The 20,280-nt window shown below is 51.1% G+C and overlaps 1 protein-coding gene across 1 annotated transcript in view; it reads left to right on the top strand.

Annotated features, from left to right (window-relative positions):
• EPHA8 (EPH receptor A8) overlaps nt 1-17,407 on the top strand; it is a 37,365-nt gene extending 19,958 nt beyond the window's left edge. The window contains exons 4-17 of the mRNA XM_072354251.1: nt 4,192-4,347; nt 4,846-5,181; nt 6,429-6,553; nt 6,733-6,895; nt 7,242-7,338; nt 7,759-7,826; nt 8,367-8,492; nt 9,218-9,403; nt 10,220-10,281; nt 10,646-10,855; nt 12,215-12,364; nt 13,478-13,668; nt 13,934-14,089; nt 15,192-17,407. Of these exons, the coding sequence (XP_072210352.1) occupies nt 4,192-4,347; nt 4,846-5,181; nt 6,429-6,553; nt 6,733-6,895; nt 7,242-7,338; nt 7,759-7,826; nt 8,367-8,492; nt 9,218-9,403; nt 10,220-10,281; nt 10,646-10,855; nt 12,215-12,364; nt 13,478-13,668; nt 13,934-14,089; nt 15,192-15,306 (2,141 nt within the window). The 3' untranslated portion in view covers nt 15,307-17,407. The remainder of the gene's footprint in view (nt 1-4,191; nt 4,348-4,845; nt 5,182-6,428; nt 6,554-6,732; nt 6,896-7,241; nt 7,339-7,758; nt 7,827-8,366; nt 8,493-9,217; nt 9,404-10,219; nt 10,282-10,645; nt 10,856-12,214; nt 12,365-13,477; nt 13,669-13,933; nt 14,090-15,191) is intronic.
• The last annotated feature ends 2,873 nt before the right edge of the window (nt 17,408-20,280 follow it).

Below are 20,280 nucleotides of genomic sequence, written 5' to 3' on the forward strand. Positions count from 1 at the left end.
AAGCGATAGCATAAGTGAAAAGTGTCCGTCCCAGCAATTTACCAGGTAGGAAGACAAGCAGCATAATTCACTGTATTTATATACAGTCAATGAAGAGTCCAAGTTGAGATGCATTTCTATAAGGTCAGCTCAATCAGTGAGATGGGAAAGGGGAGCACTTCAGCACTCGTTTGCTTCTGTGGGAGGGAAGGCTGTCTCCTTCAACAGCCTCCAGCTCTAACCCTAACCCACTACAGCCACCATCCTAACCCTAACCCTAACGCTAACCATAACCATAACAATAACCCTAACCCTAACCCTAACCCTAAACATAACACTAACACTAACCCTAAACATAACACTAACACTAACCCTAGTCAAAAAGAGTCAGATGGGAATGGGATAGGGGCAGTTGTTCAGTTGTCCCCTGATGAACAAACTCCTTTACCATTGGGATCTCTCATGCCCAAAGGAAACAGATCTGGAGGGTCTGGTTGGCAATCTGGAAACCAGTTACTATTTTTTTCTGGATGGTGAAATTTGCACTGATGAGCCAATCAGCAAATTTAATGTACCTTAAACCTTTCTAGTGGGCAACTTTAATCGAGCAATTAAAGCACCACCGCACTGCTAATGAAGAGGAGAAAATACCCAGCTTGGTAATTATGTGCTTGTGAGTACAGCTGTGCGTCCATGGGAAGAAAGTCAGTGGGGGAAGGATGGTTGCCCTGAGGAGTGGTAGCTCTGAATACATGCAGTGGGAGGGATGTGAGCATCCTTTCAGTGATGCCAGGCAAGGAAATCAAATTAACTCAGTGACTCACAAGATTTCCATTGTTGCTTTGCAAGCTTTGTAAATATGCAGGCAGGAGCATCTGGCGAGATGATATCACCTTCTGTACATCTCAAGCAAAGTTCCACATCTAGGCTGCAAAGAAGATGTTTTGTAACTACATGTTGCTTGCAAAGTCTGTACATTAGGAAAAAGTTGTTTTCCCAGTGGATTATGCAGCCCCAGGAGAGGTCAGTGCAGAAAGGGCAGGATCTGCACCCTTTGAATATCCAAGACTAACCTAGGCAGTATGTAGTCCTTTTCTGGTTAGGAATAAATGGCTCTGGCAGCATTCAGAGACCTTTGCTGCTTTGGGAAAGAGTGGCATTGGTGTGAACTCTTCTGCAGAATTTATCCCAGGTTTGGGGTTTGTCCCCCTGCACTACTAATGATGGGGAGCTCACAACCCAGCAATCTACTTTGTGCACCGGTGCTTGTGGTAGATGGAGCGTTACAACGGAGTGTTGGGAACCTTCAAATCCCCACCAGTCTCAATGCTATCACCCTGCATGAGGAAGAGTCTCCTGCTTCCCACAGAGCAGCAGCACCCTGCCAAAAATGTATTCCGCGCTTGGCACAAGGTCTGCATCCCACCCATGTCAACACTTCTGATGCAACACCATGTCTTCTTCCCCTTCCTGAAAACAAGATGCTTCTGATACCACGTCCCAGAGAAGGAGAAACGAAGCCAAAACTGGTGGTGCTCAGCTGTGTGGGGGCTGTGCTGGCCCCTGGGGTGCTTTTTACTTGCATGCTGGCCCCTATTTTAAACCTTAGCCGCATGCATACATCCGTAGCCATAAAGATATGGTGAGAAGTCTCACACACCACCCGAAATAGTGAGCTGGTTCCAGCAGGGACTGGGAGTAAGGTCTTGATGCAGTGTGTCCTTCTTTTATCATGTATCTTCACTCCCCAAAGCCCTGCAGCAGGGATCAGGGGTACACCCAGTGCCTTCATCTGCATTCAGCTCCACTCATCTGAACAGAGCTCTCTGGGTTTGTTTTTGGTCTGGTGAAAATTGCTGGCTTTATTTATTTATTTATTCATTTTCCCCAGAAACCTTAAATAGTTCTAAAAGCCTCTGACAAGGCAGTTTTGGAGAGAGATTTTCTTTCTAACTCTAGCAACAGGCCATGCGGCAATGCCTGATATAGAAATGCAGGTAGGTCCCTCCCCAGGCCACCAAATAAATGAGATAGAGCCTGTGCTGTCCTGGGATTAAATGCTCAAGTTTTGGGGCAATGAGGCAGATACCTGATGTGATGAATGCCCCATTCCTGCAGGCACCCAAGGTCAGGCTGGAGGGGCTTTGAGCACTGATGGAGCTGTGTGTGTACCTGCTCATTTCAGGGTGTTCGACCAGATGGCCTTTAGGATCCCTTCCAACTCAAAGTGTTCTGTGATTCTCTAATTCTATGTGGCTCTAGATAATATGCTTTGTATCAGTGCCTGTGTCACATTGGAGCACAGATTGCCAGCATCATGCTGAAGTTGGATTTAAAAGAGCTGGGACTTTCAGTGCTAGCTTCCCCTGCAGCCTGAAGGGCACTGGAACCCAACAATACCCTTATTTCCATCTTTATCTCTTCCCAAAGGATCAGGTGCAGGGATAACCTGAAAAGCTTTGCTACAGGGAAGGGGACAGGGCTGCCCCATAGCACCCTCCCAGCTATGCCTATACAGACCTCTTGGGATGGAGACACAGCAAATAGGGTTGGGGGCTCTCATTTGTAGCCTTGGTGGTCCCGCTGGGTGTGTGCAGAGCACATATCCTGACAGCTCCCCAGGCTGAACAGAGTGCGTCCTGGCTGGTGACTCCCCGACAGGTCCATCTATCATCTCCCCTGCCATGCCAGATCATTAACAGATGTTGTCCTGTCCCCAGAGGATGGGGAGGGAGGGAAACAAACGGGCTGAACTACAGATGGTTGGCAGAGCCCTACCCACGCTCGCTGCTTCTGAGACAAACCTGCTGCTCTGGGGGCAGCTTGTTTTGCCTGAGATCCTCAGATACACGGAGAGGGTATTCATCACAAAGAACAATTCTTTCTAAAAGAGAAATACCTTTTTACAGGGCTCCCAGGAGCCCATCCTGAGTGCAGAGCCCTGCACCTGGCCATACTGAACCTCATGTGGTTCTCATGCACCCACCCAGGTCCCTCTGGATGGCATCCCTTACTTCTGTCACATCGACTGCACCGCTCAGCTCGGTGCCATCAGCAAACTGCTGATCTCCATCCCACTGCCTGCGTCATTGATAAAGATATTTAGTACTGGTTCCAAGATGGGCCCCTGGGGGGTACCACTCATCACCAGCCTCCACCTGGACACAGAGCCATCGACCACAGCCCTCTGGCTGTGATCATACAGCCAATTCCTTGTCCACCCTTCAAATCCATCTCTCTCCAATTCAGAGATAAGGATGTGATGTGGGACCAAGTCAAAGGCCTTGTGTAAGTCAATGAGGTGCACGACTCCATCCAGAGCACCACCTGCCCCAGCCCCAGCCTCCCCCCAGCCTTCTTGCATGCCTGTACTGTCCAGGTGCTGAGAATTTGTGCTGCCCTGGTGCACAAATTCACTTGCAATTTGTCATTTAGGATAATTTTCCTCCTGAGTGCATCTAAAATAATTGTGAATTATTGCTGTAGGTAATTAATGTTTCTTTACAGCATTAAATGCTAAGTGATTACAGTTGGTGCAAATCTGCTGTGCTTCATGTTCCCATCCTTCCTGTCTATACAGTGCTCACTTCTCTGCCCCCACATTGGTGGGGGGAACCACTCCAGTTCCCCTTTAATCAAGAGTCCCTGACCACTGTTAGCTGCATGGACAGATGTGCCCTGCAAGGACTCATAGCAGAGCTGCTCCAGGTCCCAAACCATCTAGCTGGCATTGGACTGTCTCCATTATGCCTGTGTGTTTTGTGCAGGGGAGCCCAGAACTGGACCCAGTACTTCAGGTGTGACCTCACCAGGGCTGACTGGGGAGAAGGATCACTGCTCTCCACCAAATCTTCCTTCCCTTGCATCCTTGGCATTCCTGCTCTGTGTTCTGATGCCCTTTGGGGGGGAAAGGAGGAGGGATTTAGGAACAAACTCTGTGTCATGGTGCAGAGCAGTGAGGGCTGTGTCACCAAACAAACCTCACCTAGCCTTTGCCGTCCCTCTGCAGAGAGCAGGCAGCATGCATGCAAAGTCTCTTTGCTGCGACGTGAAATGAGAGATGTTATTTTCCCTTGGAAAAGAAAACCTGTGGCTTCATTATACAAACCAGGGGCATGCAGAGAGCTGTGCACCGTATGCAGGCACAGATGATGCTCTTGGGCACTCTTAGCACACTCACTCCCTCTGACCACTGTCCCTTGCTCCCAGCAGCATGCCAGCTGGGCTTCTACAAGTCAGACCCTGGGGACCAGCTGTGTGCCAAGTGCCCCCCGCACAGCCATTCGGAGAGCCGGGCAGCCCGTGTGTGCCGCTGTGACAGCAGCTTCTACCGGGCAGTTCAGGACCCCCCTTCAGCTGCCTGCACACGTAAGTACCCCCCAGCATGGCTCTGTATGTTCTGCCCAGGGAATGCAGCCCTCCAGCCCCAGTTCTCCTTGTGTTGCGGGGTCCGAGCCCTGGGATTCCAGAGGGCAAGGCAAGCTTTGTTGTGCCATGGGTGGATGGTGGCACTGGAGCTTGGCATAAAGGTTCAGCCCAGCTCTCTGCATTGAAAGCTCAGTGCTATTGAAGTGGGCCAAGCACATGACAGGAGGATTTGCTTGCTGGAGCTCCAGAAGTGTTTGCATAATGCTTGGACATAGGGTTTGGGTTTTGGGTGGTCCTGTTTAGAGCCAGGGGCTCTATGGCCTCTATGGCCTCCTTCCAGCTTGGGATATTCCATGATTCTATGATTGCTCATCTTCCCAAGAGACACAAGTTCACCATTTTATTTCCATAACTGTTTCATTTTCCCCACCCTGCAGCCCACTGACACTTCACTTTTGCTCCCCTTTTGCTCTGTTTCACCCTCTCCTCCTTTTCCAGGCCCCCCCTCTGCTCCGGTGAACCTGGTCTCCAGTGTTAATGGCACCTCGGTGACATTGGAGTGGGGCCCTCCCTTGGACAAGGGGGGACGTAGTGATGTGGTGTACAACGTGCAGTGCCGGCGCTGTGGGGTGGATGCAGGGCAATGCGAGGCATGCGGTGGGGGGATCCGCTTCGTCCCCCAGCAGATGAGCCTGGTGCAGGGAGCGCTGACCGTCACCAACCTCCTGGCCCACACCAACTACTCCTTCTGGGTGGAGGCTGTCAATGGGGTGTCGGACCTCAGCGTGGAGGCCAGGAGAGCCGCCGTGGCCAACATCACAACCAACCAGGCAGGTAGGAGGCTTTGGGTTCTTGAGAGGCAGGTCCTGCTTGACCAATGTGATCTGCTTCTATGACAGGGTGACCCAACTGGTAGATGAGGGAAGGACAGTTGATGTGGTCTATCTAGACTTCAGCAAAGCCCCTGACTCTGTCTCCCACAGCATTCTCCTGGGGAAGCTGCAGCCCATGGCTGGGACAGGTGCACTCTTTGCTGGGTAAATCTTGATCAAGAGGAGCATGGAGAGCCATTGTTTATTGACAGGAACACAAAATGGAGCATGAATTTTTCATGTTGCTCCTTACAGCCTTCCATCCCATCCCAAAAGGGCAGGCAGCAGTTTTTTCTCTGCTCTGAGCTCACAGTAATGCCATCCCCTGGCAGGTGCTGGCAATGGTTATAGGGAAAAACACACATCTCATCTTTGCAAATTGTATAATCACTGAATGGTTTGAGTTAGAAGAGACCCTTAAAGACCATCTGGTCCAACCCCCGTCACATACACAGAAACACCCACAGCTCCATCAGTGCTCAGAGCCTCTCCAACCTGATCTTGGGTGTCTGCAGGGATGGGACACCACCACCTCTCTGGGCAACCTGTGCCAGTGCCTCACCACACTTACTCTAACAAAGTTCTTCCTTATAATCTCTTCCCACTGGCAGGAGAAACTCAGGGATTCCCTGAATTAGCTCATGGTTGGCAGGAGAGCGAGGTCCTGTTGTTACCAGTGCCTGCTCCTAGCACTTCTTTAACCCTCTGCTGAGCCCACCTGGAGACAAGCACAGCCAACCTGATGCTTTACAGGAGCTGCTCTCTATGAGCTCTTCTCCCAGACTGTATATCTGGAATTGCCCCAACTCAAAAGCAACACCTTGCACTTGTCCTTGTTGAGCCTCATTCTATTTGCGTGGGCCTGCTTCTCAAGCTTGGATGACATCCCTTCATTCTGTCATAGCAACCACAGCACTCACATTTCTGCTCAGAAGAGCCGGCCTGAAGACAAACCAGGCTTCAACACTGCCATTCAAGCTCCCATGGTGTTTCTAGGACCCAGGTGCCCCATTGCTCTGTCCCAGAGCTGCCATTCTTTCACCCACGGGGAGCCCAGTCACACCAAATTACAGCAAACACAAGCCCATCCTGCACAGCCCTCAGCTCCACGTGGCTTTAATTAAAGCAGAAATGTGTTTTAAACTATTTTGGAGGGTTCTGTGTTCCACCGTTCCCTACTGCCCTAATCCCATGCTTCTGCATCCCCAGCTCCATCACAGGTGGTGGCCGTCCGCCATGAGAGCGCGGGTCAGAACAGTGTCACCTTGCTGTGGCAGGAGCCAGACCAGCCCAATGGCATCATCCTGGAGTATGAGATCAAGTACTACGAGAAGGTAAAACTGAGCTTGTGGCTGCAAATCTCTCCAAGCGTGGCAGCGGGGACAGGGCTTGTTTTCAGTCTCAATTGCTGCTATCGGACAGCTGAGTGCAAAGGACTATTTTGGAAGGCTTTGTTCTCTTTCTATGGCTGCCGTGATGGTGCAGCAAGGTTTTTGACATTGCTTTTCAACAGGACAAAGAAATGCAGAGCTATTCAACCCTAAAATCCAAGGGCACTTCTGCCACCATCTCTGGGCTTAAGCCTGCAACCCGATACATCTTCCAGGTTCGGGCCAGAACCTCTGCGGGATGTGGGAGGTTCAGCCAGACCGTGGAGGTGGAAACGGAGAAGCCAGGTGAGCATGTGAGGTTTCTCTACAGACAGTGGGCCCTGTATTCTGGGAGACCCCCAAAATGAGTGTTGGATGGGTGATGGTGCTTTATTATTGAAGGTGGTGCATTGGCACAGGGAGGTGGTGGGGTCACCGTCCCTGGAGGCATTCAAGGAATGTGGAGATGGGGCACTGAAGGATGTGGTTAGTGGGCACGGTGGGGATGGGTTGGTGTTGGACTGGATGATCTTAGTGGTCTTTCCATCCTTGATGATTCTATGGTTCTATGACCCTGTTAGGGTAGGGGGGTCTCTCAGCTCAGCAGAGCTTCCCCATTCCAGCTCACCTCCTCCTGCCCTATTTCTTCCAGTTTCCCTTCGCTATGACACGATGACCATAGTCTGGATCTGCTTGACACTCATCACTGGCCTCGTTGCATTGCTGGTGGTCTTAATCTGCAAGAAGAGGTGAGTGTTTTCTGAAGGTTGGTGCAGTTTGTCACCAAGTGTGACGGGAGGGACAAGAGAGCTTGGGCACATCTCTATAACAGTTTTGATCTGAGCAGTCGTAGGTCAGGGATGAATAGAGTCATCCTGCCTCCACCTCTCCTGAGGCAAAACCAACATCCACAGCTTTCCCTCCAGACCGTGAGATGACAATGGAGTTGTCTAGCCTGGAGGAAGGGAGGGCAAGAAGTGAGCCCAATGCTCTCTGCATCTGTTAGAGGGGGAAAGTGGAGAGGGATGTGCTGTGCTGTTCTCTCTGCTGATGGGATGTTGGCAAATCCTTACTCCAACTCCAGGCCTGGCTTTTGCTGCTTTCTACCCAGCCTTCAGGCTGCTGGTAGGAGCAAGGAGCACCCTCTGACCCTTGTGTCCCTATAACAGGCACTGTGGGTACAGCAAGGCATTCCAGGACTCCGATGAGGAGAAGATGCATTATCAGAATGGGCAAGGTAGGGCCTTCCCTGCTTCTGCTCCCAAATTGTGCAGGATTACAGTTTTCTGGGCAGAAACCTGTACTATCTTCCCTGGCACTGCTGTGGTTTCCATGGGGAAGGATGCTAACCATGAGCCTAAGGCAGATGAACTGCGGCTCTGATCACAGAGAGGAGGAGTGGATTGACTGTGGGATGTGGCTTTGGAAGGTTCATCACTTGGACAACACGATCTGGTGGGGGGAAACCAGCACATGGCAGTAGGGTTTGAATGGGGTGGGTTTCAAGGTCCCTTCCAACCCAACCATTTTGTGATTCTGTGATTCAGCATCAGGCCAGAAGAGTGAAAATTTCACCACAGACCCACACAAGGAGGTCTTAGGGGTGAGGATCGTATGGAGGAGACTTGCCCAAGGACTTTGCCCTACCAAGGGGTGCTGTGGGTTTCCTTGGAGTCCTGTCTCCCCCCAACCATCTCCCAGCTCCTGACTGCCCAACCCCATAGAAGGGCTGTGTGGAAGAGCTGGTTTTTCCTCTCTCCCCTCTGAAACCTGACAGTGAAGTTCCCTGAGTCAAAGTTCTACGTGGATCCTCACACGTATGAAGACCCCTGCCAAGCTGTGCATGAGTTCACCCGTGAAATTGAAGCTTCCCGGATCAAGATTGAGAAGGTCATTGGGTCTGGTGAGTCCTCCCAGTCTGGGTTAAGCTGGACTGGATGATCTTGAAGGTCTTTTCTAACTTGAACAATTCCATTCTATCATGTTTCCCCAAGCAATTTGCTCTCTGAGGCATCTGTTACAATGCTCCATAAGGGCTTCATCTGCTCCTTGTTTCTCTGAGACCAGAATCGTGGGGAGGATGGTTTTTTAGTGCATGAAATAAACTCCTCTGCATCAGCCAGGCACAGGTGGGAGCTGCTCAGCTGGCGTGGCACTGACGGCTCCGGCTGACACTGCAGATGGCTCGGCCTGTCCCGCGTGGGTGCCCAAACACAGCCAGCCACCCCGCTTGGTACGAGCAACGGGGGTGATGAGATGCAAGAAAATTGCAAGCAAAATGGTAAATGTTCAGAACAAAATGGATTTTTGCCTAGGAACAGGGGCTTACAGGGAAGCACAGGAAGACAATGCCAGATCTTTACCAGCACAAGGGCTGGAGCGTGCTGCATGAATACAGGGCAGTCTCTGGTCCTGGAGGGTCAGTGCAAGGAGCTGGGGAGTGCCCCATACCAGGGAGGTGGTGGAATCGCCATTCCTGGAGATGTTCAGGATATGTGGAAATGTGGCACTGAGGGACGCACTCAGTGGGCACGATGGGGATGGGTTGGGATTGGACTGGATGATCTTAGTAGTCTTTTTCCATCCTTAATAACTCTGTGCCTTCACTTTGCCTTGCCTTGCCTTCAGGGGAGTCTGGAGAGGTGTGCTACGGTCGCCTGAAACTGCCAGGGAAGAGGGAGATCCCTGTGGCCATCAAGGCTCTGAAGGCAGGCTACACGGAGAAGCAGAGACGTGACTTCCTGAGCGAAGCCAGCATCATGGCACAGTTTGACCACCCCAATGTCATCCACCTGGAGGGGGTGGTGACCAGGAGTAGGTTGCACATGGGGAGGGATAGGAGTCAGAGACCAGTTTTGGTGTTGTCCTGCAACATCTGATGTATTTCACACTGTCCTGGCTACTGGTTTGTCAGCTGTGTGGTCCTCTGCAGCCCATCTCTACTGCTGATAGCACGGGAGAGCTCATGCAGCAGGGAGGTCCCTTCTTGCCATGCTCCTTGCCAGGAAGCTTTCTCTCCTGATTGACATTCCCCATTAACATCTTCAGAGGGAGACAGTCTGTTCCTGGCTGCTTTCCTCCTTCCCCTTTGAACTCCATTAGAGAAATGAACCGCTCGTTGGCTGCATCCCAGACCTCTGGGTTCTAGGGAGGGGGCTTAATGAGATTAATTGAGATTGCCCCTGTGTCTTCTGCTACAGCCCTTCCACATGGTCGTTCCCCACCTTGCTGTGCAAAGCTCCCTGGTGCCCCAGGTCAGGGCTATTGGATCAGGAGAAGTCCTACCCATGAGCGTTTCTTTTTAAAGCTGCCTGCATAGAATAGTAATTTGAAGCCTTCCTTCAAAAAGGCACATTGGGATGCAAAGAATTATGTTAATGGCATGCAGATTTCAATGGGATAAGGAAGCTGACCCAGCCACTTCAGTAGCACCTGGAGGGAGGGTTAAGTGTCAGGGTTTTGGCCACATCTCCACTGGGGTTCTGTCCACATCTCCATCGTCGTGCCCTCCACTGTGTGGGTCTGCAGGAGATCCCCAGGCCTGCATTAGCATTGCTCCCAGTAAAAGCACAGCACTGGGCTTCTGGGAAGAAGGTGACTTGTTAACTTGACCTCCCTTGTCTTCTGCAGGCAAATTGGTCATGATTGTTACCGAGTACATGGAGAACGGCTCACTAGACACCTTTCTCAGAGTAAGGAGCTCTCATATTTGTATTCTCATATATATATATATGTATATCTCATATGTATATCTCATATTTATACACATCATGACATCATATCTCATGTATGTCTCATATTTATATTGTACACTTCTCTGGCCCTCGGGGCTACAAGAAGGAAGATGAGGTTGGGTCATAATCCTCAGCCCCATGGCCATCATGGCCCCTGCACAAGGGCAGTAGGCTCTGGGCTTCACTTCCTCGGTAGAGGTGCAGCAGCACCAATGCAGGGCACCAGCCCAAGGGAAAAGTGGGTGGTGATCCTGGGGGCCAGGAGAGAGGTTCAAGGGTTAGGCAAAAACACAAATGAACTCCAATTTATTTCCTTATCCAGAAGCACGATGGGCAGTTCACCATCATCCAGCTGGTGGGCATGTTGCGTGGGATTGGAGCAGGCATGAGGTACCTGTCTGATCTGGGCTACGTGCACCGGGACCTGGCTGCCCGCAACATCCTGGTCAACAGCAACCTGGTCTGCAAAGTGTCTGACTTCGGCCTCTCCCGTATCCTTGAGGATGACCCCGATGCTGCGTACACCACCACGGTACGATGGCTGTCCCAGGCGGGTAAAGTTAGACACTTGTGTCAGGATAGGCAGTGCAGGAAAGGAGAAAGTCAACTCATCGCTGTTATTTGGGCACAAACCCAATGTTCTTCTGGTGTGTAACTCATGACATGAGAATGCTCCTCCTTTGTGCTCGAGAAAAGTGTAGATGTGGTACTTAGAGACATGGTATGGAGGTGATATTGGTGGTAGGTGGATGGTTGGACTTTTAATGTAGGACACGTTTATCAGTGAATCTATTTTAAGATTCTCTGGCCAATCTGACAGCTCTGGAGCTTGATATGCTCTTCTACCAGGGGTCGTAAGAGGGGAAGTTAAATATATTGAGGGAATGTGTCCTTTTTCCTTTTTCCTGGCACTGACATAAATCAGTGTGTTCCCAAAGCACTCCTCTGGCTGGACAAATGTTCTTAATGTGGGTCAGTTTGCAGAGGCAGCTGAGGAGTCTGAGCATCACTTTTCAGGAAGGGAAGTAGAGAAGCAAATAGAGACTCAGGCTTGTTTGGAGTAACCCATGGCATGAACCATGAGTATGCAGTGATAGGGTCAGGAGCATAAGCACTCTGACACAGTGTCATCAGAATATCCTTAATATAAGGGTGTTTTCTTCTTCATAAACTTGTATAGGAAGGAATCCCATCACAAAGGGTGCATCTGTCATCTTCAGTCCCCATCAAGAAGCGTGACAGAGCAGATAGAATGAAGTGGGGTGGAAGCAACTTTCACTCTAAACAGGGACCCCTGCAAGGGGGAACACACTGATTCTATATCAGCTGCTCTGGGAACCCCCCTACATTTCCTGCACAACAACTTTTCGTGTTGCCAGCAACCACATTTCTGGCTTAGAAGTATTCTTAGCCCATTTATTGCTGTTTATTGTTAGCACGGTCAGCCTTTAATTCAACAAGTTCTCCTCCTCAGCACTTGCCTGCCAAATCAGTAACAGGCAGGGAGCACACAACACAACTCCCCTTGTTTGCTGCACTGAACTAGCCAGGCTCTCTGCCTGTGCATAGAGTTAGCTCTGTGTTCTTGTGCGATGGTAGCCCCTGGCTCCACCTCACCACTGTGGTAACGGTGCCAGGGGAGGTTCAAGTTGGATGTTGAGAAGTTTTATTCTCATTGAGAGTGGTAATACACTGGCACAGCTGCCCAGGGTGGTAGTGGAGTCACTGCTCCTATAGGTGATCAAAGAACATGGAAATGTGTCACTGAGGGATGTGGTCAGTGGACAGTGTTGGTGGTAGATGCGTGGTTGGACTGCAAGACCTTTCCAATCTCGGTGATTCTGTGATTCTACGTGTACAAAAATGATGCACTTGTCTCCTGTTGTTTCAGGGGGGCAAGATCCCCATTCGCTGGACAGCCCCAGAGGCCATCGCGTACCGCAAGTTCTCCTCCGCCAGCGATGTGTGGAGTTACGGCATCGTCATGTGGGAGGTGCTGGCCTACGGCGAGCGTCCCTACTGGAACATGACCAACAGGGATGTGAGTGGACTTGGGGCAGCACGACAGCACATTGCCTCTCCTGTCCTATCCCAAGCCAGCTTAGCAGGGTGCTGGGGAAAAAGGACCCCTGAGAGCGGCCCCTACCTCTCTCCTTCTAGGCAGTGTGCAATGTGCCTGTCCCCAGCATGGTGACATCAATGTGGTTTTGCTTTGTTGCACAGCAGCTCCTGGCTGTGTACTGTGGGTCTCTCCATCCCTGCCTAACCCTAACCCTAACCTAAACCCTAACCTGAACCTGAACCCTAACCATACTCCTACCCCTAACCCTAACCCCAATCTGAACCTTATCACTAACCCTACCCATTAGCCTATCCATAACCCTAGCCCAAACCCATACCCAAACCTGAACCCCAACCAGAACCTGAACACTAACTGCTCCATATCAGCCAACATGTTGTGCCATCTTACCATTCCCTGCTAGGGCTCAGGGTCCCATGGTCCCTAGGCACTCAGCTGCCAGTGCTGGCATCCATCTCTCCCTCTGCCCACAAGTTGTTCTGATGAAACCCAGACCTGTACCACCTTTGGTTTTTGACTCTGCCGAACCACAGGGCTCCTTCTATTTCCTATGGAAACTATACATCTGCCTGCTTTCTCCCTGCCCTTGAGTCCTGAGTGTCCCCTCTCTCCTTAGTGCTTTTCTTATCCTAGAAAGTAGTTTTGGTGATGGAGCCACAGGGACTTACACAACATCCTCTGCACATTCCTTCAAGCAGAGTTCTTGCCGCCTTGCTGAGCGGTGGTAAGCTCCAGTTGTAGAACAACTGAATGTGAATGAAGCTCTCGTGACTTATCTGCTGGAGGCAAGCTGTGATATTTTAGGCCTGTTGGACCACTTAATCAATCTGCTGTCATAGCAGTGATTTCTTGTGTGTGTGTGGCATCCAGCCTGTTTCCAGCTCTCTGCAGAGGCTGCACACAACTCACTGGCAATAAACTTGTCATTCAGCATGAATCTGGTTTGCACCCTGCTATTTCCCCTTCTGACAGCCTTAAGAGCTCATGCACCAACGTTTCCCTGCAGACAGCAGTTTAGGGTGCTTGGATATGGGCAGGAGAGCAGCTCCCCTATAGCGTGTGGCTTCCTTTCAGGTCATTAACTCAGTGGAGGAAGGCTACCGCCTGCCAGCCCCCATGGGCTGCCCCACAGCCCTGCACCAGCTGATGCTGGACTGCTGGCAGAAGGACCGCAGCGAGAGGCCTCGTTTCTCCCAGATCGTTGGCATTCTGGATAAACTCATCCGCAACCCTGACAACCTGAAATGCACTGCCACTGTGAACAGGTAGGGGCTCCCTGCAGGGATATAAGGGAAGTGTTGTATGCATGTGGTGAGGCAGTGGCACAGGTCGCTCAGAGAGGTGGTGGATCCCCATCCCTGCAGACACCCAAGGTCGGGCTGGAGGGGCTCTGAGCAACTGATGGAGCTGTGGGTGTCCCTGCGCATTGCAGGGGGCTTGGACCTGATGGCCTTTAAGGGTCTTGACCAACACAAACCACTGTGCGATCTCCACCTGATCTCCAGGGCTGACCCCTCTGTCCTGCTCCAGGTTCACCCAGACGCCCTTCAACAGGACTCTCCTCGACTTCTCCTCCTGCCTGACAGTGGAGGACTGGCTGGACTCCATTCGGCTGGGGCACTACCGGGACAACTTTGCAATGGCAGGGTACTCCTCCCTGGGCATGGTGATGAGCATGAACATTGAGTGAGTACCAAGAAGCAAACAGCACTGATGGGATTTCCCCAAGCTCTGTCTTGGTTTGCTTGACCTTGCTAGTCCTTGAAGAAGAGGATGCCACCCCTCAGGAAATCGAGTTTGGTCTGTACCAGGATGATCTGGAAATCCTCTGCCAAGTGAATACAGACCTTCCCCTGCCTCTTTTCCTCTGCTCTCACTCCTATCAGGGGGGAAATCAGAATGTGAGAAGCTGTAGGGGTGTAGGCATCACCATGTTCCACATTGCTAGTCCCAGCAGTCCTGTCTGCTTGGAAACTTGATGGAACAGAGGCAGGCATTGCTCCCTAGTGACCAAGGCTGGACAGAGGAGGGCTGAAGAAGGCTTATTCCACCATCTGCTCTCCTCCTTCTGTTGCTCTAGCATCTCTCCAGAGGTTTTCTGGGGAAGCTGTTGCCATAAGTGGTACCAGAAGGGATGACAATTATACCTGCTCCCACCCTCGGCTTATGTTCCCCATATTTTGTTGTTAGCTTTCATATCTCTGAGTATGAAGCAATCTTTTCTACCTCTGGGGAGAGTTGCTCCCTGTCAGAAGGTGTGAGGCATCCAGGTATTAGTTACCATGATTCAGAAAAGATGTGATGGTTCATGCATTGGATGGGCTGGGACAGGTCAAGCAGGAACCAGTGAAAGGGGAGATGGAGAGATGCAGGCAGAGGGCTGTGATGGGCATTGATTGGGAGCTGTAGTTGGGTTCTTTGCTGTGGTGTTGAGCTGATGTGGATCCTTGTTTCTCACACACATCAGGGAGGCTTTTGAAGAAGCTCATTATCCGTCTGTCTTTCTGTCCAGGTTATCTGAGGGCATCTCACTAAAACTGAATCCAATTTCAGAGCATTGATCTTGTCACCTACCAGCCTGTCAGAAGCAATGGCCCTTGCTCCTGCTCCCCCTAAAGCTGTCAGGAGGCTGTGCCATAGGGAACGACAGCCTCTCCTTCCCTAGGTGGGATGCTCATGGCCCTTGGAGGAGAAACAGGCGAGAGGTCCATGGGGAGTTCACACAGTCAGGAGCTGTGTCTCTATGGAGCCAGCCTATGGGTTTTCTGACCGTGTCCTTCTTCTCCAGGGATGTTCGGAGCCTGGGCATCACCATGATGGGCCACCAGAAGAAGATCTTGAGCAGCATCCAGGCCATGCGCTCCCAGCTGCTGAACACAAACGGCCCCAGGAGGCACCTCTGATCACCAGCTCTGCAGACCCACGCCATACATTCCTTAACACTTACTTTGGTACAGGGGCAGCAGGGGAGGGGGTGAGTGGGAAAGGGGCACCAGACCAGGATCTGGAACTCCTCCAGTGTCTCTTTGATGTGGGCTTCGTTGGAAATATGGCTTTCCAGGTACCTCGACAATCCTTCTGCCTCCTTCCCCCACGTGAAGACAAGAGGGAGGAGTAGCAGATGAAACAGCAATACCGGGACCTGTGGGACTGAGCTTGTCATAAGCCACAGCTCCTTTGGATCTGATAAGAGGGGAGTCTGTTGGATCTCTGAACTGAGGAGGATCCCACAGACTGCCACACAGCAGAGGCAACCCTGCTTCCAGTACCTCACAGTACTCCAGCCTGGAACAGCCTGCAGGTTACTTCATGGGCCACCTCCACTAAGCCTAGGAGAGCAGGGGACAGAGTGCCAGCCTGCAGCACTAGGGACTGCTGGCAGTGCTAGGGACTGCTGGCAGGCTCCCCACGCTCTCTCCACTTGGAGAAAGAGAGGGCCAGGCTTTTCTACCTGGATCCACAGAAGCCCCATGTCCTGCAGGAGTCTCCACCTCTTGAACACACCAGCACTGCTCCTGTCTGGACACAGCACAAGCATCCCAGGGCAGCCTGGGCATGTTTTCTAGGGCCACGTGCTCAGGTTTCTCCCCTGGCAGAACTGCCATCTCCTGTCCTTTGGTCTCCTCCAGCTGCATCACAGCACAGTGGGACAATTTGCTCCCATTTCACATGGCTGGAGACAGAGAGACTTCTATCAGCCTTTGTTCTTATATTGCCCTAAAGGAACCCAAGAGCTGCCAGATTGCCATACTGCCGGCCTACATCTGGGGCTGCCATGTTATCTGCAGGATCCTGAGCAATATTTCCAGCTGTGGCCACACAGTCCATGTCACACAAAGCTGGCAGGGTCTCCAGCACTACCCAACTGGTGAGCCCAATGATGGGCGGCTGATCTTTCCTCTTCAGCTCTTCTCCATCCTCCATAGGAGCATCTCTTCTGGCAAGCTTGCCTGGTATGGAGCAATGGCTTCTGGAGAAACACAGAGCTGTTCAAGAGGTTGAGGTGGATGTGGAGGTGCCGGGAGGGTGAGCAGGCTGTGGGCTGGGAAGGCTATTCCTGGTTGTAAATACAATTTTATATGGGTTTGGGGACTGTTCTACTGCAATCCAATGTCAAGTACACAGCATTTTCTCAAAGCACAGAAGCCTCAAAAGTGGGGCTGAACTCACTGCAAAAAAACAAACTCTGCTGGGAGCACGGCTGGGGAGGGGAGCAGTGCTGGAGGGGATGCACCATCCATGGGACCCACAGCATCTTGTCGTTAGCACTTGCACAGTAAATCCAGCATCACTGCAGTAAAACTGCTGGTAGGATCTTGCCCAGCGTGTTTATCTCAGTGCTATTTGGGCACAAGGAGGCGAGGGGGGGAGAGGGGTGAAAGCCATTTCCCAGCTGCAATAATCCTGGCTGAACTGGCCCTGTTGGGGCTAGCTTAGCTTTCTATCCTGGGCACTTACATCCTGATGAATTCTCTGACTGTGGCGGGCACTTTACTTCTTCCTATGGAAGCTCTTTGTAACAGGGGACAGTTGCAATGCGTTGTTTAATTTTTATTGCACCTTATGTCCTGCACTCAGACCTGTCATGCATCCACCCTGCAGTCAGTGTAATGATGGAGCTCAGCTCGAGCCCTGCAGCATGGGGCTCTCTTCCCAACGTTGGGATTCCCTGGTGGGTCAGTCTGTCATGTACAAACTACCCTTGTACCCAGGGACAGCAAAGGACAGGCCTGTGCCTTTGGGGTCACGGAGGCTGGGTGCTCCTGGTCCCATGGCCTTGGTATTTGATGGTCATGGGGCCTGCAGGCTCTAAGTCTGGGAGCTACCAGATGGGTCCCTTTCCAGGTGGCTCATGGGTCAGACCCTTCAACACAGTGGGGTTGGACTATTCCTGCCCCAAAGCCTGAAGACAGTGGCCGGGGGTGGGGATGGAGGGACAGGGTTTGCCTTTTATATTCAGACTGTGCACCTCCTCCTGAACAATAAAATTCCTTCTTCCCATGGGCCATCTCCTCGCCTGTTCTTGTCTCTGTGATGCACAAAGCTGCTTTGTTTCTTAAGGAGATTGTGGGGACCCCTGCAGATGATCCACCATGCACACAAGGTTCAGCACTTGGATGCCCACCTCCTTCCCTGCTCCAGAAATACCCCACAGTTGAAGGAAATATCCCTATGGATTAGGAGAGTGTTTGGGATGAGTTCACTTGTGCAGTGAATGTCCAGAACTCTGATGGTGAGCTCCCTGACTGGGCGTCACTGGGAAAAGCCTCTCCTAAAGCACTTCATCAGTGGGCAGGAGGTCCTGAAAGCACAGCAGATCATGCAGGCAGATGTTCCTCTGAAGCACCACAGCTGCTCTCTCCTGGGCTCAGTGTGAGCTGTGATCAAAGCCCACTGGAGATGAAAGACGGTGAGGACACAGGGGACAGCTCAGAGTGGTTCTGCCTGGAACAGAAGCAGATGTAGAGCCGTCAGCCAAGCATCATCCCATTCCCATCTTGCAGGTTCTCCAAGACTTAAACTTATTCTCTTCTGGAAATATAGGAACTATTCTAAAAAAGCAAAAACCAGCAAAACCTCAAACCCTTCTCTCCCAAAGTCTGAGCTGAATCACCCTGTAAATGATGAGCACAACTTGTACATGGACTTGCAAAGCCCATCTTGTAGACATTTTGCAGAAGGGTTACCTGCCTTTGCCATCATGTGAGTTGCAGGGAACAAGGTGAAGCCAGCAATTACAAGAAAGAATCGTGTTTTTCTTGCCATATAAATCCAAAATGGCACCACAGCATAGGGTGGGATTGGCTCTATCCATGTTACTGTCAGGGACAGAGGTGACCATCTCCAGGCAGCGCAGCCCACCACCCCCCAACACATCTATAGGCACCATAGCCCACCTTCCTGGTTTGCTGGAGCATTTCCCCAACACAGACTCAAAACAAGAAGTGTTTGGAAGGGACTGCTGAAGGTCACATCACTCACCTCCTGCGCAAGCACACCAATGTACACAGCTATATAGGTGATGCTCAGATTCTCTCCCCACCGTGCAGACAGGGACAGCACCGTGTCACTTCTTGCTTGTAGTTCAGACATGGAAATTGGGTGAGATGGTTGCAGGCTCCTTCTGACAGGTAAGATCATAGTGTTTTAAGATCATGGAATCACAGAACGTTCTGAGTTGGAAGAGTCCCACAAGGACCACCATGTTTATCTCCTGGATGCACATAGGGGCCACTCAAACCCAAACCCTGTGTCTGACAGTGGTGTTCAAACGCTCCTGAGCTCCACTGGCAGAGGTGGATCGATGCATACACACTCCACTCCTCATCCCTTCAGCCATTACAACCAGTACAGTCCCTCAGAACTCCCTGGTTGCTCACACATCATTAGTTCTCACTGCCATGAAAATGCACTCTTGGGATGTCACCGGGGGCTCCTTTGCAACAGCAAATAAACCCTCATATACCACACTGGCCTCTTTAACAATCCCCATGGGGCAACTCCAATTTGCTTCACTGGGAACTGGTCTTCCCCCTTTTCCAGTTTCCAGTTCTTATCACACCACCCAAAACTGCTCCAACCTACCCACAAGTCACCTCTGAACCACTTCACTGATAGTTCTCTGGGCCAAATCTGGCCGTATCATCAGCTCTGTGAGCTCTGAGTGCCTGGAAGTGGCAGTCTGGACCTGCAGAGCCCTGCATGCAGCCACCCGTCTTAGCTCTGCACCCACATCTGCGGAATGGCAGCTTGATGCAAGCTTGCAGGGGGCAGATTCACTCTGTGGATGGTGTTAACAGATGGTGAACTCTGCTTTGTATTTACTGATATGATTCCTGTCTGATCACATACCAGCTTGGTCTGCCAAGGAAGGCAGTATTCCCAAACCTCCATCTCGCTCTGCTTTGAGCACAGCCGTTTAGCATCATGTCCAAGTAAATTACTCAGAATAACGTGAAATAAGACAGAAATGCCCTCCACAGGTGCCATTTTAACCCTTGAAAGGGTCCCAGGTTAAGTTCTGAATTGATTTTGAAGCATTTCTTTGCTCACGTCTGGATTGGAAGCCACCACGGAGGAGTGAGATGTGGATGTCTCATCCCTGGCTAGGGATGGGATCCCAAGGCTACGGATGGGATCCTGGGCAGTCTGAGCTGGTGAAGGGAAACTACCCCATGGCAGGGGCTGGGTGACCTGTAAGAATCCTTCCAACACAACCATTCTGTCACTCCATGATCTTCCCTCTGAGCAACCTCCTGTCACAGAAAAAGGACATGCATGTCACTTTATCACCTGTGCATTGATAGCAACCACAACCAGGCAAACGAGTCTTCAAAGTGGATGAAACTGTTGATTCAGACCCTTTGCCATGTCACGTCAGAGGCTTTCATTTTACTGATGCTGGAAGTGAATTGTTCCCTAGCATCCACTGATATCTTCCTGAACCGAGAGACTTTCACTGTAGGCTTCTCGTTCCTCATCATTTGTTCCATTTACTCTCTGCTCTCCCATTTCCCAGACAAGGACCCTTCAAGGATCAGGCTGTGGGATGTGGGTTGCTGTTGGGTGACATACAGGAGGTCACTGCACATCTTCCTTCCTTGCCCCATTCCATGCAGGGCAAGACGCAGCCCCTCTTCTTGTTGGGTTCCTCTAAAGCTGTCATCAAGAGACGAGGTTCCTCATTACAATTCCTTTATTTCTCTCACACTCAGAGCTGCCAGTGAGGGGTCAGCAGCACTTATGAAATTTTCAGTTCTCGCAGGTTTTGAATTTACATGTTTTTCCCCATGTCTGAGGTGGAAGAAGATGATGAATAAAAGATTAACATTGGAGGTCTCCCAGTCATTTAAGAGCGATGCGATGACTGTTTATTA

The sequence above is a fragment of the Excalfactoria chinensis genome, chromosome 20, assembly GCF_039878825.1.
Source record: "Excalfactoria chinensis isolate bCotChi1 chromosome 20, bCotChi1.hap2, whole genome shotgun sequence".
Taxonomy (NCBI): domain Eukaryota; kingdom Metazoa; phylum Chordata; class Aves; order Galliformes; family Phasianidae; genus Excalfactoria; species Excalfactoria chinensis.